The sequence below is a fragment of the Bos mutus genome, chromosome X, assembly GCF_027580195.1.
Source record: "Bos mutus isolate GX-2022 chromosome X, NWIPB_WYAK_1.1, whole genome shotgun sequence".
Classification (NCBI taxonomy): Eukaryota; Metazoa; Chordata; class Mammalia; order Artiodactyla; family Bovidae; genus Bos; species Bos mutus.
The window spans coordinates 31,207,956-31,224,981 of record NC_091646.1 but is presented as its reverse complement, the minus strand read 5'-3'; the positions used below and the strand labels follow the sequence as shown (position 1 = coordinate 31,224,981).

General features: G+C 39.0%; 1 protein-coding gene across 1 annotated transcript in view; it reads left to right on the top strand.

Moving 5' to 3' along the window:
- Nucleotides 1-17,026, top strand: part of GABRA3 (gamma-aminobutyric acid type A receptor subunit alpha3) — a 240,973-nt gene that overhangs the window by 171,115 nt on the left and 52,832 nt on the right. The window contains exon 6 of the mRNA XM_005888785.2: nucleotides 14,714-14,796. Coding sequence (XP_005888847.1) covers nucleotides 14,714-14,796 — 83 coding nt within the window. The remainder of the gene's footprint in view (nucleotides 1-14,713; nucleotides 14,797-17,026) is intronic.

Genomic DNA, 17,026 nt, shown 5'->3' with positions numbered 1-17,026 from the left:
CCTCGCTTGGAGAATTTTGAGCATTACTTTGCTAGTGTGTAAGATTAGTGCAATTGTGCAGTAGTTTGAGCATTCTTTGGCATTGCCTTTCTTTGGGATTGGAATGAAAACTGACCTTTTCCAGTCCTGTGGCCACTGCTGAATTTTCCAAATTTGCTAGCATATTAAGTGCACAATTGCACTCATCTCACATGCTAACAAAGTATGCTCAACATTCTCCAAGCCAGGCTTCAACAGTTCATGAACCATGAACTTCCACATGTTCAAGCTGGATTTAGAAAAGGCAGAGGAACCAGAGATCAAATTGCCAACATCCACTGGATCATCAAAAAAGCAACAGAGTTCCAGAAAAAACATCTACTTCTACTTTATTGACTCTGCCAAAGCCTTTGACTGTGTGGATCACAACAAACTGTGGAAAATTCTGAAAGAGATGGGAATACCAGACCACTTGACCTGCCTCCTAAGAAATCTGTATGCAGGTCAAGAAGCAACAGTTAGAACTAGACATGGAACAACAGACTGGTTCCAAATTGGGAAAGGAGTACATCAAGGCTGTATATTGTTACACTGCTTATTTAACTTATATGCAGAGTACATCATGAGAAATGCTGGACTGGACTGGATAAAGCACAAGCTGGAATCAAGATTTCCAGGAGAAATATCTGTAACCTCAGATATGCAGAGGACATAACCCTTATGGCAGAAAGCGAAGAAGAACTAAAGAGCCTCTTGAAAGTGAAAGAGGAGAGTGAAAAAAGTTGGCTTAAAACTCAACATTTAGAAAACTAAGATCATGGCATCTGATCCCATTACTTCATTGCAAATAGATGGGGAAACAATGCAAACAGTGTGAGACTTTATTTTCTTGGGCTCCAAAATCACTGCAGATGTTGACTTCAGCCATGAAATTAAAAGACACTTGCTCCTTGGAAGAAAAGTTATGACCAACCTAGACAGCATCAAAGGTCCATCTAGTCAAAGCTATGGTTTTACCAGTAGTCATGTATGGATGTGTGAGTTGGACTATAAAGAAAGCTGAACACTGAAGATTGATGTTTTTGAACTGTGGTGTTGGAGAAGACTCTTGAGAGTCCCTTGTACAACAAGGACCAGTCCATCCTAAAGGAAATCAGTCCTGAATATTCATTGGAAGGACTGATGCTGAAGCTGAAACTCCAGTACTTTGGCCACCTGATGCAAAGAACTGATTCATTGGAAAAGACCCTGATGCTGGGAAAGATTGAAAGCCGTAGGAGAAGGGGATGATAGAGAATGAGATGGTTGGATGGCATCACCAACTCAATGGACATGAGTTTGCATAAACTCTGGGAGTTGGTGTTGGACAGGGAGGCCTGGCGTGCTGCAGTCCATGGGGTTGCAGAGTCGGACATGACCAAGTGACTGAACTATACTGAACTAAGTGCAGCATTTTCATAGCATCATCTTGTTGACACATGAAAAGCACAAGTTGGATTAAGTCTAAAGAACACTCAATTTCTCAGGAAGTTTCATTCTACAGCATTCCTATTGTTATTTTGACCCTTAAAAACAGTATCTGGGTTCCATAGGAAAATTAAAGGACAACTTTTTAGAAATATCTGACCAAAGTTTGCAAGGCTATTTTTTAGGACAATTTAGAATCAAGCCTTCCCTTGCTTCATCTTGTGATCTCAGGACAACCATAAAAATACAGGCCAAAGCTCATTACCTGCTTTTTCAGTTTTGGAACAATACAAAAGAGATGATCAGAGTCCAGCTCAAGATAATGTAAACATTTATGAGATATTTTCCATTTTTTTTCAGACATGGATATATAGGAAACTTTATTTCTATTAATGACATCTTACTGATTAATGAAAATATGGGTAAATATGTTCATTGTTATATTCATTGTCTTTATATATAAATGTATAATATATAATACAATAATTATTTGAATAGGAGCAAAAGGACTATTTGAATTTAGCTAGATTTTATCTCATTCAGTTGAATCATTCAACATATTTATACTAGTACTATTATATACTTTGGGATATGTGCTGAACTACAGAGATAAGATACAACTCATGCTCTTAATGACTATTCAATCTAGTAGTTAAAGAAGACATATGCACAGATAGCCGCACAATAATATAAAAGTCCTTAAATAGAGGCAGGTACAAAATATGATGAGATTACAGGATAAAAAGCATCTAAAATCATATGGAGACATCAAGAAAAGTTGTACAAAGAAGATAATGCTTATCCTATATCTTGAATTTTGAAGGAAGTATAGGTAACTGTTAAACCGATGAGGGGCGGATTAATATACTGAAGGATATTCCAGGAAGGGAAATAGCATATGCAAAGGCAAGTATTTATAAATTGAGATTGTGTGTCAGAAAATTCATGTCTCTTATTAGAACTTTCATTTGTTGATTCTTTCCAAAATATTTCTTAAGGGCTTAACAAGACCCAAACAGTGTTTGGGACACTAGGGATTAAAAAAAAAAAAAAGTGTTAAAAATTAAAAGTGTTAGTTGCCCAGTACTGTCTGATTCTTTGCAAACCCATGGACTGTAGCCCACCAGGCTCCTCTGTCCATGAGATTTCCCAGGCAAAAATAGTGGAGAGTGTTGCCATTTCCTTCTCCAGGGGATCTTCCAGACCCAGGGATTGAACCTGGGTCCCCTGCATTGCAGGCAGATTCTTTACATCTGAGCAACCAGGAAAGCCACTAAGGATAAAGTGGTAGGCAAAAAATATACGTGGTTTCTGTCGTCATATTGTTGTAAGGAAAAGCCAATTTTGACTCCATGTTGGAACTGTTTGTTTGACTTACTATTCATTGCTTTTGTTATTATAATCATACATGATGACCTGCCTCAGAGAACCCTGCCCTTCTGCCTGAATATTAATTCAAAGTGCCTATGTTAAGGGAGACATCTTGACCCTGTCCATCTGTGGATGGCTGCAAGAAAACAGAAATTAACACATCCCCTCCCTAAGGCTGCCATTTTAGGAAATATTTGCAAGATTAATGGCCTTTTTACTTTGTTTCCTCACCTCCCTCCATCTCTGATGTATAAAAGAATCTGGCATCCAGACCCCAGTAGGATCGTTATTCTGAGACATGAGTCTGCCATCTTGGTCAGCCAGCTCTCTGAATAAAGTCATATTCCTTGCTTCAACACCTCATCTTCAATTGTTTGGCCTGTGCTGCAGCAAGCAGAGTGAGCTTGTACTTTAACAGTATAGGTACATTCTAGTAGATCCCTTGGAGTAGGGAGTGTCTACCCAGTCCACTATTCTTGCCTGGAGAATTCCATGGACAGAGGAGCCTGCCAGGCTACAGTCCATGGGGTTGCAAACAGCTGGACATGACTGAGCAACTAACACTTTCACTTTAGTGGGGAAAACAAACTGTTAATGCAAGTTCATGTGCCCAATGCAAAGTGAGACCAAACAAACTGAAACATTGGAGTTTGCAGCAGAGAAAGGTTCATTGCAATCCGTGTGGTGCTGAGTTCAAGTTCACTCTGCTTGCCACACATCAGGCCAATAAGTCAGGAGATGAGGTAAGGAATAATGACTTTATTTGAAAAGTCAGCAGACCCAGAAGATGGAAGACTAATGTCTCAAAATAACCATCTTATTGGGGTCTGGGTGCCATTTTTTAAAAATAGAACACAGAGCAGGAAGAGGTGAAGAAGTAAAGTAAGATGACCATTAATCTTACAAATATCTCCTGAAATTGAAGCCTCAGGGAGTTGTTGTTTAGTCGCTAAGTCGTGTTTGACTCTTTGTGACCCCATGAACTGCAGCATGCCAAGTTTCCCTGTCCTTCACTATCTCCCAGAGTTTGCTCAAACTCATGTCCATTGAGTTAGTGATGCCATTCCAACCATCTCATCCTCTGTCGTCCCCTTCTCCTCCTGCCGCCAATCTTTCCCAGCATCAGGGTCTTTTCCAATGAGTCAGCTCTTCGCATCAGGTGGCCAAAGTATTGGAGCTTCACCTTCAGCATCAATCCTTCAGGTGAATATTCAGGGTTGATTTCCTTTAGGATTGGCTGGTTTCATCTCCTTGCTGTCCAAGAGACTTTCAAGACTCTTCTCCAGCATCACAGTTCGAAAGCATCAATTCTTTGGTGCTCAGCCTTCTTTATGTCCCAACTCTCACATCTGTACATGACTACTGGAAAAATCTGTAGTCTGGTTTTTCTAGAACTACTGGAAAAACCATTGACTCTATGTACCTTTGTTAGCAAAGTGATGTCTCTGGTTTTTAATATACTGTCTAGGTTTGTCATAAGTTTTTTTTCCAAGAAGCAAGCATCTTTTAATTTCATGGTTGTAGTCACTATCTGCAGTAATTTTGGAATGCCAAAAAATAAAATCTGCTACTGTTTCCACTTTTTCCCCGTCTATTTGCAATGACGTGATGGGACCAGATGTCATGATCTTGGGTTTTTGAATGTTGAGTTTTAAATCAGCTTTTTCACTCTCCTCTTTGACTTTCATCAAGAGGCTCTTTAGGTCCTCTTGGCTTTCTGCCATTAGAGTGGTATCACCTACGTATCTGAGGTTATAGATATTTCTCCCAGCAGTCTTAATTCCACCTTGTGCTTCATCCAGCCCAGCATTTTGCATGATGTACTCTGTGTATAAATTAAATAAGCAGGGTGACAATATACAGCCTTGATGTACCCCTTTCCCAATTTTGAACCAGTCTGTTGTCCCATGTCTTGTTCTAATTGTTGCTTCTTGACCTGCATATAGGTGTCTCAGGAGTCAGATAAGGTGATCTGATGTTCTCATCTCTTTAAGAATTTTCCACAGTTTGTTGTGATCCACACAGTCAAAGGCTTTAGTGTAGTTAATGAAGCAAAAGTAGATGTTTTCCTGGAATTCCCTTGCTTTCTATATGATCCAAGGGATGTTGGCAATTTGATTTCTGATTCTTCTGCCTTTTCTAAATTCAGCTTGTCCATATGGAAGTTACTGGTTCATGTACTGTTGAAGCCTTGAGGAGGGGATTTGCACATTTCTGTTTTCTTGCCATCATCCACAGGTGGACAGAATCAGTATGTGTCTCTGAACGTAAGCCCTTTGGTTTAACATTCAGGCAAAGCAGCAAGGGTCCTTGAGGTAGGCCATTATGTATAGACAGTATCCTTTTAGTGAACAAAAGCAACTGGATGCAAAGTTTAAAATAAAGGAAACAGATCCAACTTGTAGTCAGATTTTGTTCTTCCCTGTAATACTTGCAAGGAGACAGGTTGCTCAAGCCCTCAAAACCCTGGAACTCCCCAAAGGTTTTTGACAAAACATTTTTAAAATCCAGATGAGGGAGGGAGGTGGTGTCACAAGGGTAACTTCATCAATCCTTCGCTCCAGGAGGCCAGGGGCTGTGTCCTTATGGTCATCAAGTAGTTAACTTCTTCGATTTGGTGGGAGGTTTCTCCCATCTGTGAAACAGCTCAGGAAGTTTGCATCAAATACTGTTTTCTAGGTACTTCAGAAAGGAGCTAAAGCAGAGGATTTGGGGGAGGGCCTGTCCCTTGGGAAGAACCCATAGGGTCCTGTTTGGTTACATTATCAAGAAGAAAGTGGTATTTTTTGACCACTTAAGAGAGGCTTATTGTCATATTCAGACCTGCATGCCATCCTTTATTCTTTGATCGTATGATTGGGTCAGTTTTGCTCATGTACTTGGGATGTTTCAATGACATTTTTGAAAAGTAAATTGTGCATGATACCTGGACATTCCCCAGCAACACACAGAAATGTTAATAATAAAGCTCTTCTCTTCTTGCTTTAGATGCAAATAACTTGCATCTGAGTCTAATGGCAGGAACCATGGAAGGCATTTGGGTCACATTGTTAATTCTATAGGACTTAATGTAATGAAATCAACCAAGCATTGATAGCTTTGTTTCACACAACCCTTTTTTGTAATGGCTTTTGCTGTAGGGGATTCCACGTATAGTTTCTTCTTCTTCTTTTTTTTTTTTTTCCAAATTACAAATTTTATTTATTTATTTTTTGGAGGCTAATTACAATATTGTATTGGTTTTGCCATAACTGACTCACAGAACCTCACTTAGTGTGTCTCACTCGAATGAACAGAAGTAAGAGCACAGAAGAGATATAGTGGCTCATTTTGAACTCTGAGAAAGATTACAATGAGGTGGGAAGCAAGTAACATTACGAGTATTCTGTTAATCACAAATTATGCTATGTATTCCATGTGGTGATATCAAACCCTACCCTCCAAGAGCTCGCATCTTAGCAGGAAAGATAGGACATAACCCTGTGTACGAGACAGCAAAAGAGACACTGATGTATAGAACAGTCTTATGGACTCTGTGGGAGAGGGAGAGGGTGGGAAGATTTGGGAGAATGGCATGGAAACATGTAAAATATCATGTATGAAATGAGATGCCAGTCCAGGTTCAATGCACGATACTGGATGCTTGGGGCTGGTGCACTGGGACGACCCAGAGGGATGGTATGGGGAGGAGGAGGAGGAGGGTTCAGGATGGGGAACACATGTATACCTGTGGGGATTCATTTTGATATTTGGCAAAACTAATACAATTATGTAAAGTTTAAAAATAAAATAAAATTAATTAAAAAAAAAAAAAAAAAAAGAAAGAGGACACATAATTTACTATACTATAGGGCATAATCAAAGTTTCAAAAAAGCCAACAATGAAGTGCTCTAAGCTAAAAATGATAGGTTTCCATACAACCTGGATGTGGTGACCCAACGACGAAAGAACAAATAACCAAGGAGGGTCTTGGAATGCAGGAATGGAAAAATCAGACCCTTATCGTCCTTCCCTCATCCATGTTGTAACTATTAGTGGAACGGTATAACCTGTCTCCCCTCCTGCCCCATAGGGAGGAGGTATTTACCTTACTCTTCCCCACCCAGTATACGTGCCTCATGCAATAAGCAAATGACCCATAAGACCCCTATCCAAACTCCTTGTACCCTGGGTATAAAAGTGGACTAAGGACCCCCATTCAACACTGGTTCTCTCTTGAGCTGGCCCACTGTTCTAACAGCATTTTCCACTCTAATAAACTTTATTTCTCTCTCATTCTGTCTCATGTCTGGAAATTCTTTTAAAACCTGTGCCAGGACCATGACACTGGAGGCATGGGCCCAGATGTGGAAAAGCATCATACGGAAACTAGCATTTGAGCTGGAGAGAGGGAGGGAAGAATGTATTCCCAAGAGGTCTTCTCACATTTATTTCATTTTTGCCAGATGCAAAAGGAAATTAGGACCTTGAAATAACAAAAATTACCTTTATTCTCAAAGGCAAGAAGCTGAACCCCAGGCAGACTTAGTCTGTTTAAAAGATCATTCTAACACAGATCAGAAGGGTCCCTCTAGTTCCAAAGAACCCAACTATTTTAGATGCTACTGTTTTTAAACACAAATTAGCGTGTTCAATGCCCAGTGAGGCCAAACAAGGTGAAACATTGGGGTTTAGAGCAGAGAAAGGTTTATTGCAGAGCCATGCAAGGTTTTGAGGTGGATCATGCATAAAAATCACAAATTCCCCAATGGAGACAGGGGACACAGAAAGGATTTGTACCTAGGAGGACTCCACAGGGTCCTGTTTGGTTTTACTACCCCTAGAAAAATGAAGACTGCCTGTTGTAGTGAAGAACTTTAGAGTAGGAATTAGGCGCTCTAAGTGTGAGTCCTAACTCTGACCCAGATCAGCAGTTTAACCATGAACAAGGCATTTCTGTTCTCTGGACCTCAGTTTCTTCTTGTGGGAAAAGGGACTGAAAATACCTGCTCTACTTATCTTGCAGAAATATTTATTAAACCAAGAAATATTTATTGACTACATGCTATGTGCCAATCACTATACTATGGATGGGATTACAATAATACATAGAGACCCTTCTCTCAAGTTTCTCATAGTTCTGTGCAGAAGATAGACACATAAACAGACTTATAATTCTGTGTGGTATTAAAAAATGATTAAAGAAAAGAATTTAGATGATACAAACAATTTCACTTCATGAGGTGAACAGTCTCCTTTTGAAGAACCTCAGAATGGAGAGGAAGGAAGGAAGCTTTTATAAAATAAAGAATAAACAAAGAAGAGAAAAATAGGAAATAATAGAAAATATCTGATTGGGTAGAGCCATATAATCTACCTTGCTTAGGGTATGAGATGGCCCAGAGTTGGTTTGGCCATTGAAAATAGTTGACTGGATATACTGTGTTTCTCTGTCAAGTAGAGAATTTATAGGAACACTAAGGTCATCTAAGTTTTTGTTTTCTGATGTAGCACTCAGGCAGCAGTAGCTCCATCTTGAACCTAGCAAGTTATTTGAACAACGTTAAGCACTAAGCTATTTGTACAAACTGCTCTGGAATTTCTGTGAACTGCCTATAGGGCACATACAAAGTATCACAGAAAAGGTAATATTTGAGCATGAACTTGAAGGAAATTTGTTTCACATATGAAGAGGAAAGGGTGTTTCTGGCAGGACAAAAAAGAACCCAACAATTTGTGCAAAGACTCAAAAGCATTAAAGCTTTGTTTGGCAAAATCATAAGTATTTGCAGATGGCTGAAGAGTGGGAAAAACTTATGAACATCAGAAAATGAGGATAGAACAACGCATGTGAGTTAATTGTTAAAACCTAGATGTGTTCCATATAATGGTTAAATGCAGTGGTAAAGAGGTAAAAATTATATACAATATTATATAGGTTTCAGGTGTACAAATAATTCACAATTTTTAAGGGTTATACTTTAAAGAGTTATACTATAAGAATAATTATTATAAAATATTGGCTGTATTCCATGTATTGTACAATATATTCTTGTAGTTTATTTATTTGAAGATAGTACTTTGTACCTCTTAGTCCCTTACTCCTGTCTTTTCCTTTCTCCTTTCATCTACCCACCAATAATCACTAGTTTGTTCTCTGTATCTTACACTATCCAGCCCATTCCCCATAGTTTCCTCTTTGAACTCATCATCTGTTAATCTTCCCCCTTGGCCTCTCCACTACAGCCGCAGTGGTCTAGTTGCTATTTTTTTTTAATATATTGGGCACCTTTCTACCTCTGGGCCTTTGCATTTGCCACTTCCTCTACTTTGAATATTCTTTCTCCAGCTATTCATAAGGCTCACTCACACAACCTTCAGGATCATTGCCTAAATGTCACCTACTCAGTGAGATATTCCCTGAATACCCTATGAAAATTGGAATCCCTTGTCAATACTTTCTGCTCACATCTTATTTTTCTTCCTGAGGCGTATTGCCTTTTATTACATTATATAGTTTACTTATTTTACTTGTTTGTTTGGTGTTTTCCCTCTACTCAAATGTAAGCTCTAAGAGGGAAACAACCTTGGTGTGTTTGCTGATGTACTTATATTGCTTAGAATAATACCTGGCATATAGTAGGTGATCAAAAATTATTTGTTGAGTATAATAAGTAGCAAACTTTTAGTCAGCTCCATCCCAGACTTGGGTGACTTGAGAAATGTTCTTCCCTTCTGCTTTATCATGTGTAAAATATGTGAGGCCTTCCTTGGTGGCTCAGATGATAAAGAATCTGCCTACAATGCAGGAGACCTGGGTTTGATCCCTGGGTCAGGAAGATCCCCTGGAGAAGGGAATGGCTACCCACTCCAGTATCTTGCCTGGAGAATTCCATGGACAGAAGAACCTGGTGAGCTACAGTCCATGGGGTTGCAAAGAGTTGAACACTAGTGAGCAATTAACACTTTCACACTTTCATTTTTAAAATATATGAGGGAATAAAACTGGATGCTTTCTGTAAGGGTCTTTCAGATATGAAATTCTAGGAAAGAGGCTAGATGATCACTCAAGAGGATAGGCTGAGATATTGTGCTATTAAGGAACCATATTAAGATGCTATTTTCCTAGAAGCCTAGGAATACCTGAACCCTACCTTACTCTATCTATATCTTCTCTCTGCAAGCTCCGTGTAGAAGTACATGCTTTTAGGAAAGCAAAAATCATTCATTAGTTAATTGATTCAGTGGATATGTATTGAACACCTACAATGTGCTAGGTAGTGTGCTATGCTGCTGGCACACATCAAAGAGAATCCAAGACAAAAATCCATAGCTTTACAATAAGGAGGAAAAAATGATGAGAAGAAATAAATTATATGGCATGTTATAAGTTAGGTATATGGGAAACTGTGGGAGTTGGTGATGGACAGGGAGGCCTGGTGTGCTGTAGTCCATGGGGTTGCAGAGTCAGACACAACTGAGCAGCTGAACTGAACTATGGGAAAAGAAAGAGCATGGTAAAGTTTACTAAGCGTAGTGTGGATAGTAAACTGAGTGGAAGTCAGGGTAGGCTTCATTCAGAAGATAATAATTAAGCAATGACTTGAAAGAGGCACGAGAGCATAACAAGTGCACAGGCTATGACACAAGAGAGACACGCATGTTGGAAGAATAGCAAGGAAGCCAAGGTGACTGGAACAGAGACAGCAAGGGAAGGCACAGTAGGAGATAAGCCATAGAGGAACAGAAGATAAGATCATGTAAGAGCCTGTAAGCCATGGCAAGGAGTTCAGCTTTTACTCTGTATAGGATGAGGAAATACTTGATGGCTATTGTGTAGAAAATATAGTATGCAGAGAAAGGGTAAAAGTAGAGATACAAGTTAGGAGGCCATGGAAGTAATAAAACTTTAACTTATTACTGTGGTGGAGTAAAAACCAATTGTTGAGAAACAAAGATTAGGGTGACAGGGGAGCCAGGGTGCTACAGAACAGTAGAATGAGGACAATACCTGAAGAGGGTGTGCGTATGTATATGCATGTGTGAAGGGCTTAAACACATCTTCCCATCTGTATTCACATCTGTATCTTTCATCCCCAAAGAAAATGATTTCCTATATTGCCTTTTACTTCCTGTTTGCTTTCTACATAGGAATCAAAACAGATCAAAACTTGGTTGGGACTCAGTTCCTGTAATCTGATTGTCACATTTTGAGGGGTCTTGGACCGTTTTTGAAAAGCCAGCTGAAAACTAATTGTTGTTCACTCGCTAAGTTGTGTCAAATTCTTTGTGACCCTGTGGGTTGCAGCACGCCAGGCTTTCCTGCCCTTCATTGTCTCCTGGAGTTTGCTCAAACTCATGTCCATTGAGTCAGTGATGCCATCCAACCATCACATCCTCTGTCATCCCCTTCTCCTCCTGCCCTCAGTCTTTCTCAGCATCAGGGTCTCTTCTAATGAGTCAGCTCTTCACATCAGGTGGCCAAAGTATTGGAGCTTCAGGTTCAGCATCAGTCCTTCCAATGAATATTCAGGGTTGATTTCCTTTAGGATTGACTGGTTTGATCTCTTTGCTGTCCAAGGGACTCTCAAGAGTCTTCCCCAGGACCAGTTTGAAAACATCAGTTCTTTGATGCTCAGCCTTCTTTGTGGTCCAACTCTCACATCTATACATGACTAATGAAAAAGCCATAGTTTTGACTATACAGACTTTTGTTAGCAAAGTAATGTCTCTGCTTTCTAATACACTGTCTCGTATATCTGTAAGTCTCATTCATCTTGTGTAACTTAAATTTAGTACCCTTTCACTAATACCTCCCAGCTCACTCCAGCTCATGGCAACCACCATTATATTCTCTGCTTCTGTGAATTTGACTATTTTAGATTCTGCGTATGAGTAATATCTTACAGTATTTGTCTTTGTCCACCTTATTTCACTTAGCATGATGTCCTACAAGTTCATCAGTGTTGTTGCAAATGGTAGGATTTCTTCTTTCTAAGGCTGGATAATATTCCATTGTATGTAGGTACGTTTTCTTATCCACTTATCTGTTAATGGACATTTAGTTTGCTTCCATGTCTTGGCTATTGTGAATAATTTTGCAATAAAACATGGGAGTACAGATATCTCTTTGATATCTTGATTTCAATTCCTTTGGACAGAGAACCAGAAGTGGGATTGCTGGATCACATGGTAGTTCTATTTTTAATTTTTGAAGAGCCTCTCTACTGTTTTCCATAGGGGCTGTACCAATTTACATTCCCACCAACAGTGTAGGAGGATTCTCTTTTTTTCCACATCCTCACCAACACTTGTTATCTCTTATCTTTTTTGATGACAGCTGTTCTAACAAATGTGAGGTGATATCGCATTGTGGTTTTAATCTGCATATCCATGATGAGTAGAGATGTTGAGCATCTTTTCAAGTCCCTGTTAACCATTTTGTATGTCTTCTTTGGCTAATATCTATTCGGGTGAATTAAAAATACTGTGTTAAATTCTTAAAATTTACTAACTGGGCAGATCTTATGTTAAGTGTTTTGTCACAAAATAATAATTTAATTTAACAACATAATAATAGTGCTTCCCTCGTGGCTCAGCTTGTAAAGAATCTGCCTTCAGTGTGGGAGACCTGGGTTGGGAAGATCCCCTGGAGAAGGGAAAGGCTATCCACTCCAGTATTCTGCCCTGGAAAACTCCATGGACTGTATAGTTCATGGGGTCGCAAAGAGTCAGACACGACTGAGTGACTTTCACTTTCAACATAATAATAAAAGAGGGTAGAAGCAAAGTTTTGAAGAGGATGGATATTTTGTGGCATAGATTGTGGTGATGAGTATATTAGCCTGAATTTAGTCTGGGTGCTTTCTGCTGCATAAAAAGGTTGAAGGGGTCTTAAAAGTTGTACAAGGAGGAGAGAAGGCATTAGGATGCATTTAAGTACCAGTGAAAAGACCACAGCATAATCTGGCTTTTGAAGTACCCTACTCCCACCAACACCTGCTTTATCATTACTTATCTGTGCTTAGGTAAAATGGGTATAAAGTGGATGGGAATGAAAATAGGAAAGCTATTATAATTCAGTTCTTCTAAACAGAAATCAGTACCTTTTGCATCTTGGCTTTGATAATCTATTTGTTGTGGTTATATTTGCCATGTCCTCAGGACAACAGGGTAGACATAAAGTAGTTTCCCCTTGGCATTACTCATAATAGGCAGTATCTTGGAAATACTAAGTGGATAAAAGGAACACAGTTTTCTTTATTAAGCCCTCATGAAATCTTTTATGTATCCAACAGGAGCAGGCTTCTCAATGAAAGATATTTCTCTTGTATCAGGTTCTCTGAGTCCTGAAATTCCCTACTTATGCCTTAGGAATAAAGAGTAGATTGGTGGAATATTGCAGGCTGACTTGAGAATTGAGCTTTTGTCCAAGACACATGGGAAATTTTATAAATATCCAAGGGATTAGTTAGAGCTGCAAGGATACTTGCCATCTAGTTTTAACCTCTTACTATTTAGATAAGGAAATGGAAAATAAGAGGTGGGTAAATATTTGCTAAAGGGCACACACTTGGTTTCTGCCTTCCAGCCTAGAGTTCTTGCTAATAAACACCTGAGCATGTTTGCTTTAGTCAGCCTGATTTGAGCAGTATCCAGTATTGCTACTGTGATCATTTATGAGGTGGTACACATTTATCAAGTTTAACAGTTAGCCAGGATAAGAGATTATTGCCAGTTGGCCACCTAAAACTCTTAAGAGGATGGCAGGGATTGAATCCAGTATAACCAGGGGGTATACAGGTTAGCTAGAAAAAGCTCATCAAAGTTAGCTGTCAAATAATTATGAATTTTTGCAATTCCCATTTCCACATAGCAGGTTACTTCCTAGGACAAAGAAAGTTGAGGCTCAAAATATATGAAGGAAAAAGACAGGAAATTTTAGAACTGATTATTTAGACAGTAATGCCAGAGATTGAGTATGTGGGTATGGCAAGTCTTACCCAGTCTAGATTTCGATTGAGGAATCTGTGAACAGTCTCTCCTACATGTTGTCCCTATTAAGAGCACATGAGTTCTTCATACTTGACCTTTAAGGTGTTTGATGTCCTCCATAAACTTTGTAATTTTTTTTTTCTTGCCAGCTGCTGTGTGTGTACATGAATGTGCAAATATGTGTATGTGTTCTGCAAGAATCACCTTCAGCAGAGCCATCTTTTGTGCTTATTATCAGGTTAAAGGTATCCTTTCTACACATCCCTCCTCTCCAGTGCAGTCTCTCAATTTTTTTAATTCACACGATAGCCTGCTGAGGAGAATTATTTCAGAAATAAACTGCTGGGCTTCCAAGGTGGTACAGTGGTAAAGAATCTGCCTGCCAGTGTGGGAGATGCAAGAGATGTGAATTCGATCCCTGGGTGGGGAGATCCCTGGAGAAGGAAATGGCAACCCACTTCACTATTCTTGCCTGGAAAATTCCATGGACAGAGGAACCTGGCAGGCTACAGTCCATGGAGTTTTAAAGAGTCAATCACAACTGAGTGACAGCACACACTCACACAGGCAATTAAACTGCTATCAGGACTGAATGACTCAGAACCTGGTGTTTCCATGCTGCTTTGGTGGGCAGGTAGCTAAGGGAGCTCAGCTAGGGCAGATAAATGATATTTGTTTTCCTAAAGGTGGTAAAATGGATTCATATCTGATCTAAAAATCTGAATACTGAATGCTGCTTTGAGAGGCTCTCTAGTCCAGTTAATCCATCCCTTGTGTTCATAAAATCTTAGATCTCAGTGAACCTAAACAAACAAATTTTTGTTTTTTTTAGCAGCACTCCACTGTTGGTGAATGGAAACCTATCTCCATGTTTAATACCATTCATTTTAGCTTAATTTCATGTTCTGTTCTTCCTTTTAGGTTAACAATTCATGCTGAGTGTCCCATGCATTTGGAAGATTTTCCTATGGATGTGCATGCCTGCCCACTGAAGTTTGGAAGCTGTATGTATTTTCTTACTTTCTGTTTTCTGATCTCCCCTCCTCCAAAAAAAATGACATAGTTCCTATTCTGTCCCTTAGTAATTCCAAAAGCTGAGAGTTTTAATTTGGGCTAGTATGTAAGTGGGGAAGGGGAGTGGGGTGGAGTAGTACTAACTGATCAGGAGGAGATTTAACCTTTAATAGAGTTTTCATTTTAGGAAGCAAACGTTATTTCACCATTTTAGACTAATTTCTTTGTCATTAGCTTATAACATTAACATCTGTTTCCTAAATTATCCATAAGACAAGCCAAGAGAGAGCTAATATAAAGCACAATAATAGGTTCCTAAAGACAAGATCCTTCTAACAGAAGGTGTTTATATTTTTAAAATTCCTATTCTATGTGCATCTTCGTATACTTCTATCTAATTCTCTACAGCGAATGATAAACAGTAAGAGATGGGAAATTTTCTCCTTTTAATAGAGTATTGCCCTTGCCAATAGCTGTAAATCTGGCAGAGAAATAAGTACATACATAGCCCATTTTCAGATAATTAGAAAAATCAAAATCGAGTAGAATTTGAGTGAGTTTCTGACTAAGAATTTCAGAGTAAGTTTAACTTGGGAGTCATCAGAGCAACAGTGGCAGACTTTATTTTTTGGGCTCCAAAATCACTGCAGATGGTGACTGCAGCCATGAAATTAAAAGACGCTTACTCCTTGGAAGGAAAGTTATAACCAACCTAGACAGCATATTAAAAAGCAGAGACATTATTTTGCCAACAAAGGTCTGTCTAGTCAAGGCTATGGTTTTTCCAGTAGTCATGTGTGGATGTGAGAATTGGACTGTAAGGAAAGCTGAGTGCCGAAGAATTGATGCTTTTGAACTATGGTGTTGGAGAAGACTCCTGAGAGTCCCTTGGACTGCAAGGAGATCCAACCAGTCCATCCTAAAGGAGATCAGTCCTGAGTATTCATTGGAGGGACTGATGTTCAAGCTGAAACTCCAATACTTTGGCCACCTGATGCGAAGAACTGACTCATTTGAAAAGACCTTGATGCTGGGCAAGATTGAAGGCAGGAAGAGAAGGGGACGATAGAGGATGAGATGGTTGGATGGCATCACTGACTCAATGAACATGAGTTTGGGCAAACTCCAGGAGTTCATGATGGACAGGGAGGCCTGGTGTGCTGCAGTCCATGGGGTCACAAAGAGTCAGACATGATTGAGTGACTGAACTGAACTACACTTGGAGCAATATATCATGGTCTGTGTTTATCATCTCTAAATTATATTTATCTCTGTATTTTAATGTAGAAAGTGCATTTGAAAAGACCCAAATAATTACGTGTGACATATTTTTTTTCAATCATTGTCCAAATTTACAAATTATCTCCTGTAGGCTAGGCTCTATTATAGGAGCTTGGAATGCATCCATGAATAAAACAAAGACCCTGCCCTTGTGGAGCTTATATAGAGGAGAGAGTGATGGCAAAAGAGAAAATAAACACTAGATTAAAAATAAAAGTATAAAGTATGTTGTAAAATGAGACACACCATAAGAAGACATAAAAGTACTGCAGAAGAAGGTGGAGTCAATCATGTCTAGGTGGAAGATAGGCATTGCCATTGAAATTTAAAATAAAGTAATCAGTGTAGTCTTCTTTGAAAAAGTGACATTTGGGCAGAAAGTTTGAGGAGGCAAAAGATTTAACAAGACAGATATTTGTGGAAATAATACTGTAGTTATAGGGAACAGCCAGGGACAAGACCCTGAGTCAGAAATGTATCTGACTTGTTAAAGAACATCAAAGTGCCAGATGTGAGATCAAAGAGGGGGTCAGGTCATCTGCAGTCTTGATGGACAGTAAAGTGCTTTGAATTTTATTCTGAGGGAAAGTGGAGTTATTGGAATATTTAGATATATTATCTGATTTTGATTTTTCAAGAATCATTATGGATACTCTGTTAAAAATAAGTATGAGAAAGATAGAAGCAGGGAGTCCAGTTAATAGATTATTGTAATATTTCAGTTGAGAGATGATGATGGCTCATATCAGAGTGATAGTGGCATAAGTGATAAGATTCTAATTCTGGACACATCGTGAAGGACAATCCCAAAGCATCCTCCAATGAATTAGATATAGATTATCACAAGAAGAGAACTCAAGGATGACTTATAGATTCTGTCCTAATGGATTTACTATCAAGTTAGGTAAGTATTACTTCCATTCTATGTAGGATAGAGTT